Genomic DNA, 19,777 nt, shown 5'->3' on the forward strand with positions numbered 1-19,777 from the left:
GGGGCAACTTGCCTGCCAGCAGCAGTAATGGCCCTGAAAAAGTTTGCTTTCCTCCTGAGAAGCTGGTGTCAGATCTTTGTCTAGATTCAGCCCCAGACGCTGGTCAATGTTGTGCAAATCATACAGAAGCGTATTGTTCCTTCTGCTGCAAAGTAATGCTGAATGCCTTCTGCAAGTATTTCACCTCCTGCTGAGTGCCAGAAACAAGGTTTATTCTCCTCTTTGTTGCTGTGCCTCATGTTTGAGTGCCTCTCCATGACTGCATGGGCATGAGCCCTAGCATGAGGCAGGTGCAGTGACTTTTCCAACTAGAACCTTGAATTAGGAGTGTGTGAAGGTACATGGTACACTTGGAGTTAAAATGTGGAGTGTAACTTAGTCTGAACTGAGGTGAGAGTGCAGGTCAGGGCTGATGCAATGGCACATGTACATGGGGTAGATTTTTCTGCCCATGTTGCTACAGGTCCACTTGTTTTTGCATCTGCACCCTGTGCATGTAAGACTGTATTTTTTTGGGTAGCACTATTGATCAGGGCCATGACTAGTTTATTCCTTGTTCTTTTGCATAACAGTGTAGAGAAACTTCAGCTTTCACTTAGTTTCCTGTTGCTTTCAGAGGAGGAGTTGAAACTGAATTTCTTAGGTCTACCATATTGACCCAATGTCACCTGGTCATGGTGTCCTGATCTGATTTTTCCCTTAAGAAAAAGGTCCAAAACCCAGCATGCTTCACTCTGTCCATTTTGCAGTGAGCTGATTCTTTTTATAGAGACAAACTTGGGAGCTGCTTTTGTTGTGAGGAGCTACACTCAACCAGCAGATTCTTGGAGTACCTGTGAGCTTGTGGAGACTGTATCCTGTCCAGACTTGCTTTCTGAGGGGACAGACTGCTGAGGGGATATCCTGCCACCACAACAGCCAGCTGCATCTAGCATTTTGGCTATGACTGGGATCGGATTATTGATCTCAGTGATGTGAGCTTCAAACTGTGAAAGAACTGATGAAGGCTTTGCATTGCTTGGACAAGAAGGTGGGACATACACATATGCAGCCTTGGGGTTTGTGAAGGCTGAGCAGGAGTCTTTCTTGGGGGCAGTGGAATGAGGTGTGTGCTGGGATCCTGTGGAGCTGGGCTTCTGTTTCTCCAATTTAACTAGCTGCTTGTATCCCCCCTGATATTTTGGGTCTGTGTCAGTCCAGGCTACCAATTCCAACAAAGTTCCTGGCCCAAGACTGCTATTAAGATCTTTAAGAAGGCAGGCCAGCAAGGTGATTTGGGTGAGAGCCTTTTACAATCACAACATGGAATTTTGTCACCTTAACAGGCCAAGGCAGTGGTTTGAGTGTATGCCAGCATGCCTTTCCAGAGCTGTGATACAGCTGAACCACAGTGGAAATCTGGAACCATAACGACACAGCTTATAGGAAGTTTGACTCCCTGCACTTAACCACAAATGTGGTCAATCTTAGGAGAGGCAATAATGAAGAGGAAGAAAGGTGGTAGTGTTTGATTAACTCTGTTCTCCTTGTTTTCTGCAGTGCATCTGATGGATACAGCTCCAGCTGTGAGAAAGGAGTGATAATATTACCTACTGATGGCTCCTTTTTACACTTTAAAGATACTATTTTAGGGTAGATATAACAAGACTTGCATTCAGCATAATAAATTATGTAGTCATGTGCTATTATTAGACAATTGTGCTGCTTGGTAAGCTATCCAGTATTTCTGAGGACAATAAAATATAGAAGAGGATTAAATACCATGTCAAGATCTTTCAGGTGATCACCAGCTTCATGCAGAGACTGAAACAGAATCCAGTTGTGACAGGTACCAGTACTAGGTGAATGAGGGACAGAGGTCTTCCTATTGTTCCTCATCATCATAGAAGGGTTTGTGTTGGAAAGGACCTTAAGATCATCTAGTTCCAACCCCCCTGCCATGGGCAGGGGATGCCTCGCACTAGACCATCTTACCCAAGGCTCTGTCCAACCTGGCCTTGAGCACTGCCAGCGGTGGGGCAGCCACAGCTTCTTTGGGCAACCTCTGCCAGTGCCTCACCACCAATATAAAGAATTTCTTCCTTATATTCAATCTAAATTTCCCCTAATGAATAGTCCCTCTCCAGCATCCCTGTAGGCCCCCTTCAGATACTGGAAGGCTGCTATGAGGTCTCCACGCAGCCTTCTCCAGGCTGAACAGCCCCAACTTTCTCAGCCTACCTTCATACAGGAGGTGCTCCAGTCCCCTGATCATCCTCGTGGCCCTCCTCTGGACTTGCTTCAACAGCTCCATTTCCTTTTTATGTTGAGAACACCAGAACTGCATGGAGGTCTCCGTACCTCACACCAACAGGTTAGATCCGTTTGGTTCAGCAACATGGGAATGACTGTTTGTCTTAGAAACTAGAATCTCCCCCAGCTTCTTATCTGTGTGTTCTTGGAAATGAAATGTAATCCCCTCATAGTCAGTGTAACCTTAATTGCCTGCTGGGATAGGAAGGAAAAGATGAACTGGGGATCAGGTTTGTGCTACACTGAGTGCTGCCTGTGACAGTGGAATTCCTGGAACCATTCTGGGAGACACTCTGGGAATTTGGTTTTGCAGTCAGCTTATGATGATCCAAGTTGCTGCTGTGACTGGGGTCATGCTACCCTCCCTTCCTGCTCACACAGTCCCACCACCTCCCTGTGTTGTAGGTGCCTGCCCTTGTACTGCCCTGTGCTCCACCAGACCAGAGACCTGCTCCAGCTGAAAGCCACCACCGGGTGAGTGATTAGTTTTCAGCCCAGTTTGCTCCCTGGCCTGCATGGCTCTGGCAGCGTGTCCAGTGAGGGCTGTCCCTCTTGGCAGCAGGCCCCAGGGTGCACCTTTGGCTGTGGACATCTGCACATGTCCTCTCCCCACACGTGGGATGCCTCACTCAGGATCTAGAGCCTTGCTGGGTGTGTGACCTTAGCATCTCCTAAAAGTGCGAGGAGTTGTGCAGAATGAAACCCGAACAGATGGCTCTGTAAAGAAATAGGCAGCTTTTGTGCTGTTACTTACTGCTTAGGTTACTGAGTGCATGCAGCTGCCGGTGCCTTGCTGGCAGTGCCCAAGGGCTGAAGGGAGCTTGTGCTTTAAAGGCTTTGGGGCAGTTTAGGGGGTTTGTGAGCACATGGAGGGGTAAACATGACTGAAAAAGTTATTGGTTTACAGAGGAAATCCACCGTTGCTTAAACTGAGTTTGTGTTTTCTTAGGGCTGTGTGTGCTCCATGCCTTCCTCTACACTCGGCTTCCAGTCCTGGATTGAGGCTCCTAGGCTACATGTAATTTAATTACAGTCTTATGGCTGGCATTGAAGTAGGTGAAGATATAAATGTAATTTGCACCTGGAAGTTATGTGTGTAGTGAGCTTGTAATACTGGAGGCCTTCTCCAAAATCATTGCTATCAGGAAATACCTCCTGAGGAAAGACTGGCTGTGCTGCTTTCACAGGTACAGCTTCTCTTAGCAGGGCTTTAACATGACTCATTTTTGACAGATGAAAGTAAAGGTGTCATGGTCTTGCATGAGAGGTCACAGAATCCCCTGAAATAGTAATTGGGATGGCTTTTACTGCCAATAGCTGCATCTGTAGCCAAAGGGCTTATCTTGTGTGGGTTATGGGCACGGGAAGGCTCCTGGAGCTTTTGGTTGGATGAGTGGTAATGAATGCTAGTCATATGCAAAGTTCATCAAGGAAGATTGAACTACATGACTGCATTCACAGCAAAATCTCCTTTCTGCCCCTTGAGTCATGTGGTGAAGCCACCCTCTGTGGTGGTGACAGCACCCAGGGCCCTGTTTATTCCACCCCACTGCAGAATTCAGCCTTTGTAGCAAAAACACACTGTTGAATTTCAGCTTTAGATTAAAAGGTGGTGTGTCACTGTGGTTATAAGGAAACCTCCATGTACAAACTCAACTAAGTAACTAATTCTGGAGACAAGTCTTACTTCACAGCCCTATTAGTTACAGGCTATCACTTTAATCTGTTGCCTAATTTTGAGCATAACTGTTTCATTACTGATTACTTCAGCCAAAAACTTCGGATGTGTTTATCTCTCAGTCCTTCCCTGTGCTGCCAGAAGCCTTTGCTCTCTGCACTGCAGCTGCCAGAACTTCCATCTTTCTCCTGGTACTTTCTTTAGCACTGTTGTGCATTGAAACATTTGCAGGATGGTGAAATGTGAAAGCTGTGCAGCATTCCTATTTATTTTGGAATACAGTGTTTCACGTAAGGAATGCTGTAGCTCTGCCATATTTACTTTCTTGCATTTAATTCAATAAAATGTATTTACCTGAAGTGGACATGAAATTTCCAGTTTGCTGTGGAAGGCATAGGGCCACGCTGCAGAACTTGTTCTAAGTTAGCATAGAGCATGTGAGGGCTTCTTGCCAGTGCAAAGCATAGGAGGGAAGTCAAGAGTAAGAAGACTTGCTGCTATCATCAGCAGGCGCCTGTTGAAAGGGTAGGAGTTATGGATGTCAAGGCAAGACAACAGGTTTTTGGTGCATGTTTTTTTAGCAGTCTAGGAACCCTACAGGCTGCTGGGAGCTTCCCTTGGCTGCCCTGAGTTGTCTTACTCCTCCTCCTGCTGTTAGGAGAATAAAGCTGGCTTTCCTATCCATATACAATTGAGAAAGGCTATCATATACAGGGTATTTTTGATCCTATTCATTTCTATAATTATATGCAGCTTTCATAAATCTGTCTGGATGGAGAGGTCCTGTGTACTTTGGAAGGGCTTATTTGATCTAAATTTAAGGATGTCTCATGTCCAGTTGTGAAACCTGCTATTTTAGTTTGTCCTACCTACAGCCTTGTACTAAAACAAGAGGAAAAGAATGAAAAGGAAAGACTGAAAAGTATGTGTGAGAAGAGGGAAAGATGACTCATAAGCGGGGCTGCATTTGAAAATGAAAAGGATCAAGGTGTGCTGATCATAAGAGACAAAGTTATGGGTTTTGTGAAGAAGGCACAATTAAATCATATGGTCATTTATCTTCTGAACAGATTAAGGTACCTTTGTGAAACAACCCAGGAGCCTGGACTCTATTTAAAGAAAGGAATTTTTAGTGCAGCCTTTAATAGGTGATATTTTAGTGCTAGATTCCAATGGAAGACTTCTCCAGGCTTCTGGAAAATCCCATTTAGCTGTCCATTGCCTATGGGATAGTTCAAATAACTGCATGGTTTTACAGCAAGGCAGGTAGCAGAAGGGGAAAGAGGGAGAAGGCAGCAGTGCAGGAAGCCAAATGGTCTTTCTCTGAACTTTAGGCTGTAATGAGTAGAAACTAAAGCTCATGAATAGAAATTTGAGTCTCTGCTTTCATGCTAGGTGTCGTCTCTTTTGCGTTTCTGCTCTTGCTCTGCTCTTACAGTCTCCTTCTTGCATCCATAAAACTTCCCTGAAACTTGGGAACTCAGTGAACTCCTTTTCCTGCCTTTCCTCCCTCCAACCAAAAGCTAAAGGATAACAAAGATGTAGCTGTCTGACATGTGAATGAGACTGATAAAATACATGTTTTAATGTTATAAAGTATTTTGATTAAAAAAAGAAAAAAAATAACTGCCAGTATAGCATGGGATTAAAAATTGGCTAAGTGACAGGAAAAGGATCCTTTTAATTTTGGTATTTGCACTAATCCCAGTACTATGGAGTGCTTCCATTATTGTCCCAGAAGTAAACAAAAAACCTGTTGCTGATAGTTATTGCTAGCAGAATAGTAAGTGATAATGGAGCTCTCACAACTTGCTCTATAGGCACATTCAAACACACTGTGTCTTTAATACAGCAAAAGGCAAAGTTGTATGCCAGAGAACAGGGAATGCAAGCTATGCCTTATGAAAGAGGGCCTGTATCCTGGAAAGCAGGACTTCTCAGAAGTCTGTAGTGGACAAGCAACTGCACACCAGCTTCCAGAGCAATGCCCAGGAGCGATGGCACTGAGGCTTGCATCCTGGCATGTACAAAAAAAATAAGGAACAGGAGAAGGGATACTTTTGCCTCAGTGAACAGTTTTGGCACAGTTGATACTTAAAATAACATAGTTCAGTGCTAGTACTTGTAAGGGGAAAATTTCAGAATAGAATATGATGTTAAATAAGGCAATAAAAATTGAGGTCTGAAGGAAATACCCTACAGTGCAACTTATTTAAGCAATAGTCTGCTTATGAAATTAAGGGATGACTTGTCTGATACACCAGATAAAGAACTGGGAGGGTTGGTTGATATAGCTGATGATTGTGCTGCCATCCAGAGGGACTGTGACAGGCTGAAGAAATGGGCTGACAGGAGTCTCGTGAAGTTCAGCAAAGGGAATAACTCCAAGCACCTGGATGGGGCAAACCTGCTGGAAAGCAACTCTGCAGGAAAAAAAAGCGTTGAGGGTCCTGGCAGGCGAGCAACGCACTCTTAAGGGCAAAGACCACCGATGAATTCCCAGTGCTTTAGGCACTGTATTCCCAGTAGGTTGAGGGAGATGATTAATCCCCTCTGCTCAGCCATGGTGAGACATCTGATGTGCTGGGTTCAGTTCCAGTCTCCCCAGTACAGGAGAGATATGGACATACTGGAGCATATTCGGTGAAGGTATTCAAAGTTAAGGTTAATGGCTCAGAGCACTTGATAGACAAGGAGAGGCTGAAAAAGCTGTGATTCTTGAGCCTGGAGACAAGAACGTGTATAAACATCTGATGAGAGGGAGCAAAGAAAATGGAACCATGATCATCTCAGTGGTGGCTAGTGACAGGACAAAGGCAATGGGAGCAAATTGAAATGCAAGAAAATCCTTTTAAACAGAAGATTGTTTACAGTGAGGGTGATCAAATATTGGAATAGGTCTCTTAAGTTTTCATATCTCATTGGAGATATGGAAGACCCTGCTAGACACAGCTCTGAGCGACCTGCCTCCAGTTTCAGCAGTGCGAGTTGGACTAGATAATCTACAGAAGTCCTTTCCCATCTCAGCCACTCTGTGAGATGATTCTGGTCTTAAAGGACATCTTAAATTGTTGAACTTAAGCACATCGAGAACTTAATGTTGAAAACTGAAACAATGCAAACTGAAGATGGAAATTAGACTTTTTTTTTTGAGAGGAAAATAATCATGAGTTGATACCTTCGAGTTTTGACAGAATGGATGTTTTACTCTCTAACTTCTCTGCAGAGTTGTGGTCTGTAATTTCAGCTCTGAACAGCCTTGAGGTCAGCAAGTCCAGCTGCCTGCTTTTTGGTGGGAGCAACTGTGTTTATGGCCCTTTCTTACAGGGGCTTGCTCATTGACCTTTCTCATAAAGGAGATTGTAAAACTGCATGGCAATCTCTTCTTGTACTTGGCTTTAAGATAGCTCAATGTTTTTAATGGCATAGCAACTACTGGAAATCTAATAGTCAGTGGCAGTGATATGTAGGAGGTCATACTAGAAAGTTGGGTTCTTTGATCAAAGGGCAGGTTAGGGAGAAAATGAAACTAATTTAATTTTAAAAATTGAGACTTAAAGACTGTATTAATTTTTCTGGAGAAGTAATCTTGAGGTATTTATTTTAGGGAATACATAGTAAAGAAGACAAAATGATTGCATCTGGTGTGGGTTAATTTTGATAATCAAGTCCTTGCTTTACTCTATGACCTGAGATGTTCTGCTTTACCAGAGCAAAAAGGGGTAATTTGAAAAAATACACTTCATAATCTGAGAAAGAACAGCAACTTTGACTAGTTTTCTCCTATAAATTTGTTCACTGTGATGACACATCTGTTTCAGATGCTGTCTTGAAAATGAGGCTATCACATCAGATTTTTAGACTGACCCATCCATGGTATGGCAGAATTTACCCAGATGTGAGAAAGAAAATTTAGTCTACCAACACTCAATCACTTTTTGCATGAACTATTATTGTCTTGTTTTTATTCCCTCTCAGTCACTAGGAATGAGTAAAACTTGCTATTTGAACCAAATAACTTATCTTCATTTTGTCAGCACTCTCAGGTTGTTCCAGTCCTTGGTGTGGTTGATGGAGTGGTAAAATACTGCCGAGGCAGGATGTGCATCACAGCGAGAGCTCAGTGGATTAGTTGTTCTTTGTGATACATAGAATTTAAAACATTAGTAACTCTGCTGTCTTTGTGCCGTTTCAGTCACGTAAGCTGCCTGCTGGCAAACTGACTGGTGCTGTAAGAGGATATGCAACAGCTGCCTACCTTGATGTGGTGAAGGAGGAAATCTAGAGTTTAACAACCCAGGCTAGGTCAAAATCAAGTTCAGTTTGTAGACAAATATGCTGTGAAGTTGCTAGTACTGTAAAGATGTCAGTACTGTCTCCTGATCTAGGATGAAGGGGGCTGCCAGCCACAACTGGAGTCTCTAGGGCCCTGCTATCTGTGATTCTCTCCCTCACTCTCTCCTTACATGCTTTTATCTATTTGTGACTTGCTGCTGATTTGGAGCCTCCTTTTTGTCTGCTTCTAGGAATAGTTGCTTTTGGATCTGTAAACCATGTTTCCTGTTTCTTGGGCACTTGTTGTTTATTTTCATTACTCTGAGGTTTGGTATGTGGTTATTGTATTAACTTCTTCAAGGTTACTTAAGCATTTTTTATGTGATACTGGTAATTTCATTTTCAAAATTGAACCTAATTAACTTTTGACTGATAAACTGAATACTTTGTGTGTAGTCAGCATTACAGTTACTTGTAGGGCAAAAGTAACTTCTCAGGGTTAATCTGGACAATGTTGGGACTTCCTTAAAGTGAACTAAAACACCTACAGTTTACATAATATACAGAACTATCTTGTATTACAGTAAATGCTTAGGATCCTATGTTATTTCTCATTATCTGACTATTTAAGTGCAAGTCATTTTATCTCCTCTGGGTCTGGTTGTTTCCTGATAGCTTTTTGTTAACTTTGAGTGTCCTTTGGAATTTATAGAATATTTTTATCACCCTAAATGGATCCAAAGTACATTTATTACTTTGGGGAATCCATCTGTATGTTTTTATACATGTATGGAACTAGGTTAAGGAAGTACTTCAAAATGAAAGGCTTTACTACTTCAGATCTGACTTCTCTCATAGCTAATTGCAGTAATTGAAAAAGTAGTTAGATCTAAGAACCATAGTGCCTTAGCAGTGAGTTAAAAATATGGAGTCAAGATTGGTGTCGACTCTTTTTAAGAAGGGTTTCCCCTCCTTTGGGGCGGCATGAGTACCCAAGACTAATGCTCATGTGTGCCCGAGTATTTAAAACTTACTGCCATCTAGTTTGTAGCTCTCTGCTGTAGCTTCTGAAGTGTTTGCAAACTGATCTTTGTCACTCATTTTTGAAAGAATGTACAAGTAAGCTGATTCCCATGAGTCACCTGTCAGTCCCTTGGCACTGCACTGGTGTAACTCAGAGCAGGTATTTTGCATGGAGTCCAGGAAGGTTTGGCATACCAGGGTGAGAAATCTTGAACCATGGACCTGTATGGACAAGAAAACTTGCACTCCAGAAACTTCATGGTGTAATTCCACACATGCTGTCCTTTCTTGTAGGTGTCCTCTATCCAAGGAAAACAAAGATTGAGGTGCTGTGGCTTAGGTTGGCAATTTAGTGAGCAGACTTCGGATTGCAAGCCAAGTCCTGCGTCATTACAGCGCACCTACACTGAGATAGTACTGGCATGGCTTTGCAAGTGTTCCTCCTCCTCCCTTTTCACTTTGTTTGTATCAAGTCTGATTAATTGCATCTTCCTAGAGTCTGACTGTATTCTACATGCTCTGAAAGTAAGGAGTAACTCTTCTCCTAATTCTTATGTCTCTATATATACCAGTGTACTACTCTTTCAGATTTTAACTGGTGTATCTGTTACTTTATGGCATTTACTGGAATTTCCTCCAAGGAAGTTCAACCTATCCTATTCTCTGGCTCCCTTAATGTTCTTCCTCCCCCCCCTCCCAATGCTTGTTTGTTTAGTAGATAATTTGGCAGACAGCTTGCAGCATTTGAAAGTTTTTCCTTTTTAAGTAGCTGTGCTAATTTCTATACATAGAATGGAAGCCACTGAGTGGAACTAATATGATCACAATTTTATTTTGAAGTTAATGACTTGTTTTAAAAGAGTACTTTTTAAAAAATAGTCCTTAAATACAAAAGACAAAATAATCTCTAGGATATATTTTGTGTCTGACTGCTTTTTTATGGCTTTTCCTTGGGACCAACCTTAAAATTATATGGGAGACTTATTTCCCTTGGTCCAGTTCAATTTTAGCCTCACTAGTCAAGAGGCTGGAAGTCTCCTGAAGGGATGAAATGCTGCAAGCAGCTCTGCAGCCAAATGGACAGGTTGTGCCCTATCATAAACAGTCTGAATTCAAGCTATCACTTTCTTATTTGCTTTCCTTTGATATTGATGGGTAATGTTAAAAGTGAATGTGTATTGGTGTGTTACATATAGATGTAATACAAAGAAATTGCATCAAGAAGTCTCTTAGGCAGCCAGTCTGTCATCTTGTCCTTCCTCCCCCTACCCCACCTGCTTCCTATCAGTTTGAAAGTTCAGTGTCAGACCTGTTTTATGACAGCCTTGTTTTCTTCAAAGGATGTCTGTGGTGAAACATCACTGACATGAAATGCAACTGAAAACCCCCAAGCTTTGCTCTGCTCTGAAGGCACCAGCCCTGCTGAAGTGGTATCATTGGGAGTGAGTGTAAGACAACGGCCAGTAGCTTTGACATCGATTTGTAGGACCAGGCTGGCATTAAAGCCTGTTGGTGGCAGGGCTAGCCTTGCCACCATGGTCATGGCCATGCTTCCCAGGGAAAAGGAGGGAAACTGTACAGCTACTCCCAGCCACCCCAAAACCCAGCCACCCCAAAAACTTGCAGTGAGGATATTCTGCCCTGCTTCTGGCTCATCTGTCTATTGCTTCCAGGTGAGAGTCCTGACTACTTGTCAGTGCATTTTATGGAAGTTTTGTCTCCATAGCTTCCACCTTAACCAGGCAGATGCAGCTCAGCCACCAGCAGCTGCTGGGATGGGGAGTGGCTGTGGCATGGGAACTGCTTTCAGGGCTGCACAGGGACATATGTGGTGTGGTCCTCACCTGAGGCAGTTTAGCAGTTAAGAAGAAAACTGGGCGCAGTTTCCTGAGAGTAACTATTCATATTTCAACATGAAGTGGTAACTGGAGCCTTCAAAGCTTAGTGCAGTGCAAAGGCATTGCTTCCAGTAAGAAGTAATTGTTTCGTATCTGGTGGAAAAAATTGCAATAGAAGGATCTAGGGTGATTCATTTCCTATGCAGCATAGGTGTAATTCTGTTGGTTTGAGGCCTGAAAATTTGCTTATGCTTTGGTTTAATTCTTGCACAACCGTTGTAATGTCCTTCCTCTTCTATTGCAAAGAAAATATGAAGTACTGCACCAGTTCAGGAGAACAACACAAGCTGCACATTTTAGCAGTGGCCTCTATATCAAGAGCAAGCCTGATGCACTGTAGGCTGATCCCATGGTGTGTGAGTAGACTGATGAGCAGAAAATGGAATAACATCAAACAGGTTGTGCACTTATTTCAGTGCCTGAGTTATGCTAACAGTGGTGGCTGTAGGATACTCTGACCTTCTGGCAGGTCAGCTCCCCACAAGTTATCTGAATGAAAATGAAAGGCAATTACTACCTTAAGATTATAATCCTCCTTCAGTAAAAATGTTCTGCCATAGGTCCAAGAAGAAACCACCATTTTTCATTGCTACTTTACTTGCTGGGTTTGGTTCATGTCACTGTGTTTCATTTAAAAGCAGATGAACATGTTCTGTTCAGACAAGACCTAGGTGAGAGAGGTGTGAGGTGAAGGGCATCAGTACACAGTGCCACAATACACAGGAGCTAGCTATCCATGCTCTAACAGTTGAGCATACCTGAAAGATAATGTATTCCTTTCAGTGGGTGTCAGAAAAGTTTATTTTCTTTTACATGGAAGTAGTTTAGTTCCCAGCTATTTCTTTGTCTCCCTGTTCTTTTCTTGAATCCCCTTTTAGTGGTTTTATACTGTCAGAATTAACTACTGAAACATTATGTGACGTTCTGCAGTAACAACTGGGAGGCACTCCTGATGCTTGCATTGCCGCTTTCAGCATATTCAGCCTGGGAAGGCAAAGCCATTGCCAGGTTTCTCTGGTTTGGGTCCTACATTCAAACCAGAATCTCCCACTGCAACTTGACCATCCACATTTTAACTTTTTTTTTTGAGCCAAATATAAGTCTTGTGGTTTGATATTTATGTACTTACAGTTCATGGCTTCCTTGATACTCCTGGTGCCTCTGAGGGAATTGTGAAAATGGAAAACCAATGGAAACAATATGGTTTAGTTAGGCTTGAAAGAACTTCACCAGAGTAACAGTCAGCCTTTGGCTTTCAGGGTCAAAAACCTAATGAGGAGGGGCTGCAGATGATCAGAATTTAGTTTAATTTGGTAATTGTGAGGTGCCTTGTATTGAATTATAAACCTGATTAAGACATACAAGGGGGATTTTCTTTTAATATTCATCTACATTAAAGCCAAACAACTTCACTGTAGCTGAATGAATAATTTCAGTGTAGGAGCTAGAGAAGAATTGCCCTCTGTCAAAACTATAATAAGCTGATACCTGAAAAGCTGAAAAATAAGATGATGGTTTAGGAAACACAAATTGCTATAGTGGAAAGGATCTTTTTGTCCTCTTTTTAATACAATTGCCATTTTCTGAGAAGAAAATATGGGGCTTTTGTGTTGGAATAGATTGATTTCTGTTAGCTGTTTTGTCATTTGCTTTAAAATGCATCTTTAAATGTTACTTTAAATACCAGCTGCTTGTCACTCAAGTAATAATCCTGATTAATAAGTACTGATATTTCAGACTCCTGTTCTTCTCTGTGTTGGTTTTACAATGTGTTCAATTTTCAAGGCACTGTTTCTGTGTATTTTTTTTATATGCTTTTACCCCAATCTAGTGAATGGGTTATGTGTAAAACTTAATTTTGAGGTCATGTTTTCATTAAAGTGCGCCATTCCTCTGTGTAAGATAGTATGGGAATGCACACTTTTGAAAAGCAAAGTAATATTTTTGGGATGAGTTGAGAGGACTTTTAGAACTCCCCTTGTAAAGACATAGGTTGTTTTCTTTTACGTGCAAGTAGTTTATTTCCCAGTTATTTCTTTATCTCCCCATTCTTTTCTTAAACTTGTGTCAGTGGTTTTATACTGTTGCAATTAACTACTGAAACCAAGTGTACAATGGTACAAAATATTGGTATCTGTGTGTAGATTAGGGTAAATATTTCTTCATGGAAAACTGACACCCCTCTCCCTTCCAGGAATTTGAACTGCAAACTAATCTCCTCACTGCTTGGCAGAAACAGGTATGAAATGAGGAGTTGTCACTAGGAGTCCAAAGGCAGGGACTCTGGTGGTCCCCTTGCATCTTTCTGCTGACTTCAGGTGTTTCATCACTTATAAGCTTACCTGCAGAGCTCAGCCCCTTTCTTGCTGAGAGCTCTTTACCTCTCTTCTCTGCACCTCTCTCCATTTTTCAGCCTCTCCCAGTGGTAGCTGTAGTGTTTGCCATGCCCTCCGCTGGGTGCAGCCCTCTGGTAGGTACTTGGAGCTCTCCGCGTACCAGAGTTAATCATTTAGGCATGTTCAAAATAAGAAGCCTGCAACTCCTGAGCATATGAATATTTCTGTGCATTCAGCCTAAGGTGTCTTTCCTTGCTTCTCTTGTGTTCCTTCCTTATCAAGCTCCAGCTTAATTTACCCTTTCACGTAAGATATTTGCTTTCTTCTCTGTACCTCCTGACCTCTGGAACAGCTTTCCTGCCTCAGAACCTCAGCTTTTAAAGCGTAGTTTGAAGTGACTGCTTAATTTTGAAGATGTGGAAGAAAGCCTGTGTGGGGATTGGTGAAGTGTCTGTGCTACAGCTTCCTTGCTGTGGTCAAAATTTATCTGTGTTCCCCGGATAGTTTTGCATCCCCTCCCCAGTAATATCAGCGTTGTGGTGACATACAGAAAAGCTGCTATTTTATCTGCCCCTAGCAATTGTAATATGTTCTAGGGACTACTTCAGGCTTAGTCATCTGTCCTAGCTTAACTTGCTCATCATAGTCCTTGCCCTGAGACACAGATGGAAACACAGCTGAGCGTTAGGGCACATTTCTTTGTCTTGCTGCTTAGTTCACTGTTAGCTATCACTTAATACACACAATTTACTCCTTGCTATGCTTGGTTATTTCCAATCTTCCTGTTTTTCCTGCCCAGTCAACCTTAAATTGCAGTTTCTTTCCAGCTCCTCATCCCGGTTTCTTTTTGGAATAAGTTATTTTATCTTCTGTTGCCATCTCAGCAGGCTTTGTCCCAGGTTAATTTTGCTCTCATTCCAAGTTAAACTTTTGTCCCTTTGTATTTAAATCAGACTGCTACTGCTCTAATATACCCTTGAATGCTTGCTAGGGGAACAAGAGACTTGAATGTGTCTCAAACCTTCCAGGAGATGGCACAGGCTGGGCAGGCCCAAGAGCTGTGGTGCTTGCAGTTTGAAATGGAATTTGGCTCTTAATGTTAATAATGAAAATGTAGTGACTGAGCTTTTCCAAGGGTTTTTAAATTTGGGATTTTCAGGAAATAGATTATGTCCAACTCAGATCATCCTTCTATCAAGTTTTACATGCCTGCTAAAGCATGATGGGTGCAGAAATATTTCAGACAAGGGGTTTTCAGAAGGTAGCACAGATAATATGACTTTTCTTAGGTCTGTCTCTTGCAAGCAGTGCAACTGTCTGGCATCCACTAATAAAGCTAAGAGAGGCATCTAGCAGGAAAAATTTCAATGCACATAGTTTGGCAAAGTTCTGCTCAATGATTTTATCAGTGGAAAGAATTGGAGGATGTCTTACTGTTTCTTTCCTCAAACCTAGAAATATAAGGCTTGTAGAAAATGAAGCTTTGGTGTGACGTGGTACAGTATTCAGAAACTGATGCTGGCTGTCTACAGCACTTCCCTCTCTGCTATCTCAACCAAACCCTGTGCTGGCTGTTACTTTAATACTTAGCACTGTGCTATCTATTAAGCTCTTACAAGGTAACACTGACCTTTGTATTTCCTATTTAATTGGTGCCAGTTTCTTTCCCCAATAACTGAAGTTGATTGCTGTGTGACAGGAAGGCAAAGTCACTTGAGCCCCAAGCAGATGCCCCTAGGAGCATGGGGGATGTCTCACAGCTCCCACTCATTAGCTCTTTGTGCATAGAAATCATCCACAAGGGATAGTCCTGCAGAAAACTCACTTCTGTTTTGGAGGACAAGGTTTGTGCTGGTTGTGACCTCTTCATCCAGCTCCCTGCCTGGTCTGATGCAGACCATCAGTCCAGTGCTGCCCACACCAGGGGAGCAATGAGAGTGCAGGGTTGAAGGGAGGGTGTAGAAGAGGTGATAGCAGTGACCTGTTAGGCCCTGGCAGCAGTGAAGTGAAAACAGCCCATTAAGAAGAATAGGCTGTAATTTCTAATTTGCATCTTTTCCATCCCTATTTTCAATTCATGAAAAACACATCCACTCTTTCCCTAGTTTTCCAAAAGCATACCTGCCTCCAACCTGTTCTTAAAACTTAATAATCCCTGAGTATTGTAAAGTGAATTGCATCAGGTCCTGCCTACTTGAAAATACTTAGCTTATCCTAGTTTTTTAAACTATTTTCCTATGGAGACAAGTGTTCTTATGAAGGCATTTTTGTGGGTTTGCCTCTACTGTTAATTGTGGTAGCTGTGTTTGTTTCTTCTTTTGTTTTCCTTTTTTATTTTTATTCTTTTTATAAAAAGGATTGAAGCTAAAAAGCTTAAAGGGCATAACAACATAGGAGCTGAGGTGCCACCTGGTTTTAGTGATCTGCACTGAACAGAGGATCTGTACTTGTAACTATGTCAGGAATTGCTCATAGTATTGGAAGAGGAAATTGAGTCAAAACAGTTGATGCCACATTTTTTTGTCTCCAGCAAGGGGTTAGGTAGGTGTCTGCTTCAGCTCAATGGAATGCTTTCCTGTTACTTCTGTGTTTCTTACTGGATGTATATATTTGTGGCTTTACCTGTCCAATTCTGTATGTATTTTGTGTTCCTTTCTCAGTCCCCTTGAGGAATCTGTCTTCCATTTATTGCACTCAAGTTTCATGTCACTGAGAAGTTCTTAGTCCCTATGCTTCCCATCTTCCCCAGTCATTGGGAAGCTTTGTGCTGGTGTCCTTTGACTTGCTGCGTCCTAGCAGGTCCCATGTACTGAAGAGATTCTGCATGCTGTGACTGATCAAACGATGCAACTAAATGTGTAAATAATATAAATCTGTACAAATAGTGCGAACACTGAGTCTAAAGTAGCAGAAGTAAGTTATGCAAACCAAGATTAATTTTTCTAAGGGTCACTGATTCTGATGATTGCTGAACACAGACCTTGAGATTTCTGAAGGGAAGTCTGATGTCAGGAAGCACCATGAATAATTTTGGAGATCTGGGTGAGAGACACTCTTGGGAATTACCCAGGGTTTCTAATGCAAAGGAAAAGACACTAGAAAACCTTTTGCCAAGGAAGAAGAAATTGAGAGATGATTCCACTTCAGTCCTGCATGTTATCAGTTATGAAGTTCGTAAAACAGGAAGGGGAAGAGAGCACTTGCTGAGTGACGTGTAACATCTGGACAGAAATTAAACATTCCCCAGGGTTTGCTAAAATTGCTTCTTGGTGACTTCACCAGCTCTTTTAAACTCTTCTAAAATACTTCTCTCTGTATCTCTCTCAGTCTTTTCGTATGCTTTGTGCCCTACAAAATAACTACCTTTAGCTCTATCTCTATCATTTGGTATTTTTCCAGATACCAGTCAATAGTCCTGCACTGCCCATAGGTACAATATGCTGGTGAGACCAACAGGAGTGTGTTGTTTGTAACATCTTCCAGCACACACAGGCTTGTGCTGCTATGCACAGCTAAAGGATGCTGTTTATGGTTTTACACTACCAAACCTGATTATTTGAAGTTCACAGGAGAAAGTTGTGTTTAACCACAAAAACAGGGGCAAAATACCATTGTTTGTGTCTCACTAACAAGTTGAGACAAGAAGTTTTGGTGTGTAGTCCAAAAGTAAATTTCTCATCTGATGCAGAGAGCTGCTGCAAATCTCTGGATTTAAGTCTTTAGCATTTCTCCTCCTTCTCACACCTGGTTTTGAGATTCTCTTTTATCTTTAACTGTATCCCTTTGGCCTAGTCTTCCCACGCCCTGAATTGTTCCTTTTCACCCCTCCTTCCTTTTCTGGGATAGTTCTCAGGGTGGAAAAACACTTAAAAAAGTGTGAAATGTATTTCTCCCTGTGGAATAGCTGTAATCTTAATTTAATCCAATTATATTGGCTAAACATATTAGCTGGATGCTTTTGTTAACAGTTGACCTTTTTAAAATCTGTGTCCTTGGATTACAGAGCCAATGTCTCAGGGAGAGTAGCAGACATGTTTTATGCCGTTAGAATCTGCCTCCCATGGGCTGCTGGGAGTGCAGTACCTGTGTTGCTTAGAAAGATGCAGTTAGTTCAGTTCTGCCCTGTCACTGATGAATTAGCACCTTACCCCTTCACACAAAATATAAAGAATGGCTTGAGCACTCTGTGCTTGCTGTTACACTGTGGACTGTATGTTTTTATGTGCTTTAATTCATTCTTTAATAAATTTGAGGTTTGTAAATGGAGTCCAATACAAAGATGTTAGTTGTCTACCATAAATAAATGCATATAAATTAATTTTAGAGCCTTCTGTTGATCACAGACCCAAAGTAAAACACACAAGCTAAATCTGTAAATACAGATATACCTGTGTACAGCTCCACAGCGGAGTTGAATATGGTGGAGCAGAATATGACCCAACCTCTTGGGGCAAGTCTAAAGAGCAGGCAAATTAAGTACTCTGAATTAGTCTACTACCTAATTAAATAAACAACATTCTTCCTGAACAGTTATTTGACTAAACTTCATTAGATGTAAAACTTTTTCTCTCAGTTTTCCTTTGTTATCCCAGGTAGTGTTCTTTCTATTGTCAGGATAACAAATATCCCCAGTTTTTATTTCAGTAACCTGAGCAGCATGGCAGGGTATAGAATTGTTTCCAAAGATAGCAGATTGTATTTCTGCCTAGGAACAATATTCATATTGGTGGTGTGTTTTGTTGCAGTTTGTGTGTTGCATAGTTTAACAGTTTCATTCATTTTTGTTATTCAAGATGTACACAGCTTTCCTTTGAGCTGAATGCAACATTTAGCTGATTTTCAGGCATCATCTTTCAAATACTACTTTTGTTTCACCTTGCTTTTATATAGGCAGCTCTAATGCAAACCTGCCAGCTTATGTGAAATAAATATAGTGGTTGTGCTTTCAGTGAGGACAAAAAATGTTGAGAAGCAGAGAACAGTTATCCAGTGTTACTCTTGATGTCATGTCTCTTATTTCATTGATGGAAAGTCTATAACAGTGGAAGCTACTGGTCCTCTCAAAGCCATCCTTTCAAATGGTGAAGTTAAAACATAACTTGCAATAACACTATCTGTGCACAAACTTATATGTATATAAGGAGTTTTTCAAAAGAAGTAGCTTTATTGGGTGCATCCATGTATGTGCTTGAGAGACTCACTTTGTTTTTCTTAACTGAAATGCTCTGAATTGAGGGAAGAAATCTTTCATGTGTTTAAAAAGGTCCAAAGTAGGCTGAAGCAGACCATAAAACTTTCACTCAGCTTTGCAAATTAGCAAAAAGTGCTGAATTTTCAAATAAACCACCCATCAACCTAGCCTTTGAGAGTTATCTGTTTTAAGTCTACCTTAGAATTCCAGTAAATATTCAGATTCCATTGTAATGAACCTGTACTGATACCCTGCTGTGAAAAGTTCACTGCTCTCTGCCTGCCGTGTAGCCTCAATATTGTGTTTGATAAAATGAAATATGTTCCTTAAGAATCCATTGATTTAAAAAATAATACTGTTTTCTTTTTAACAGGCAAAACGAAGGCTAGAGCTAGGAGAAAGTGGCCACCAGTATCTTGCTGAAGGACTAAAGACTCCAAAGGGGAAAGGAAGAGCTGCAACAAGAAGTCCAGATAGTCCAAAAAGTAAGGAAACTGATAACACACTGCATGTTACTGTTTTGTTTTATTAGCTTGAGACCGGAGCAAAACAGTACAACAGGCTGCATTACATAGCTAAAAGTGTGTTTATTACTGTCCTCACCTGCATGAGCATGCACCTTACACAGTTCCACAGCCAGGCAGTGAGTGGGCAATGTGTTAGCAGTGTGCCCTGGTTGGTGCAGACCTGCTGAGAGGCTGCAGAGGCTAGTGGCTGCTAGGTCTGTTCCTCTGCCTGCCAGGCAGCCTTCAGTCTCTCTGTCCAGGATTTTCTCTTCAGCCAAGGACATGAAGTTGGTGATTTTTAGGAGAGGTAGATGCTGAGGAATGAAGGTAATATGGTGGGTTCAAACACATGGTTATTAGGCAAGGCTAATCAGGCCAGCCTTCTTCTGTGCTGAAGTCCCAGCAGCTGATTGGCAGGACTTCTTCCCCCAGGCAGAGATTTGTAAAGAGACTTAGCTGTGCATGCAAAATGCTTTTTGTGGGCTTTGAGCTGCCTTCTCTCCCTGCAGTAATACTAGATTATTACTGCCACTGCTTAGTTGCTGGAAGTATTAATTTCTGCACATCTGTATTGCTTC

The 19,777-nt window shown here is 41.7% G+C and overlaps 1 protein-coding gene across 3 annotated transcripts in view; it reads left to right on the top strand.

Annotated features, from left to right (window-relative positions):
- E2F3 (E2F transcription factor 3) overlaps positions 1-19,777 on the top strand; it is a 43,183-nt gene that overhangs the window by 11,873 nt on the left and 11,533 nt on the right. For 2 of the 3 annotated variants that reach the window (XM_034064975.1, XM_034064986.1), the window contains exon 2: positions 19,067-19,178. In XM_034064975.1, the coding sequence (XP_033920866.1) occupies positions 19,067-19,178 (112 nt within the window). Of the gene's footprint in view, positions 1-2,697; positions 2,767-19,066; positions 19,179-19,777 lie in introns of all 3 variants that reach the window. The other variant, XM_034064981.1, reaches the window with a different exon arrangement.

Source organism: Melopsittacus undulatus, chromosome 1, assembly GCF_012275295.1.
Source record: "Melopsittacus undulatus isolate bMelUnd1 chromosome 1, bMelUnd1.mat.Z, whole genome shotgun sequence".
In the NCBI taxonomy this organism is placed as follows: domain Eukaryota; kingdom Metazoa; phylum Chordata; class Aves; order Psittaciformes; family Psittaculidae; genus Melopsittacus; species Melopsittacus undulatus.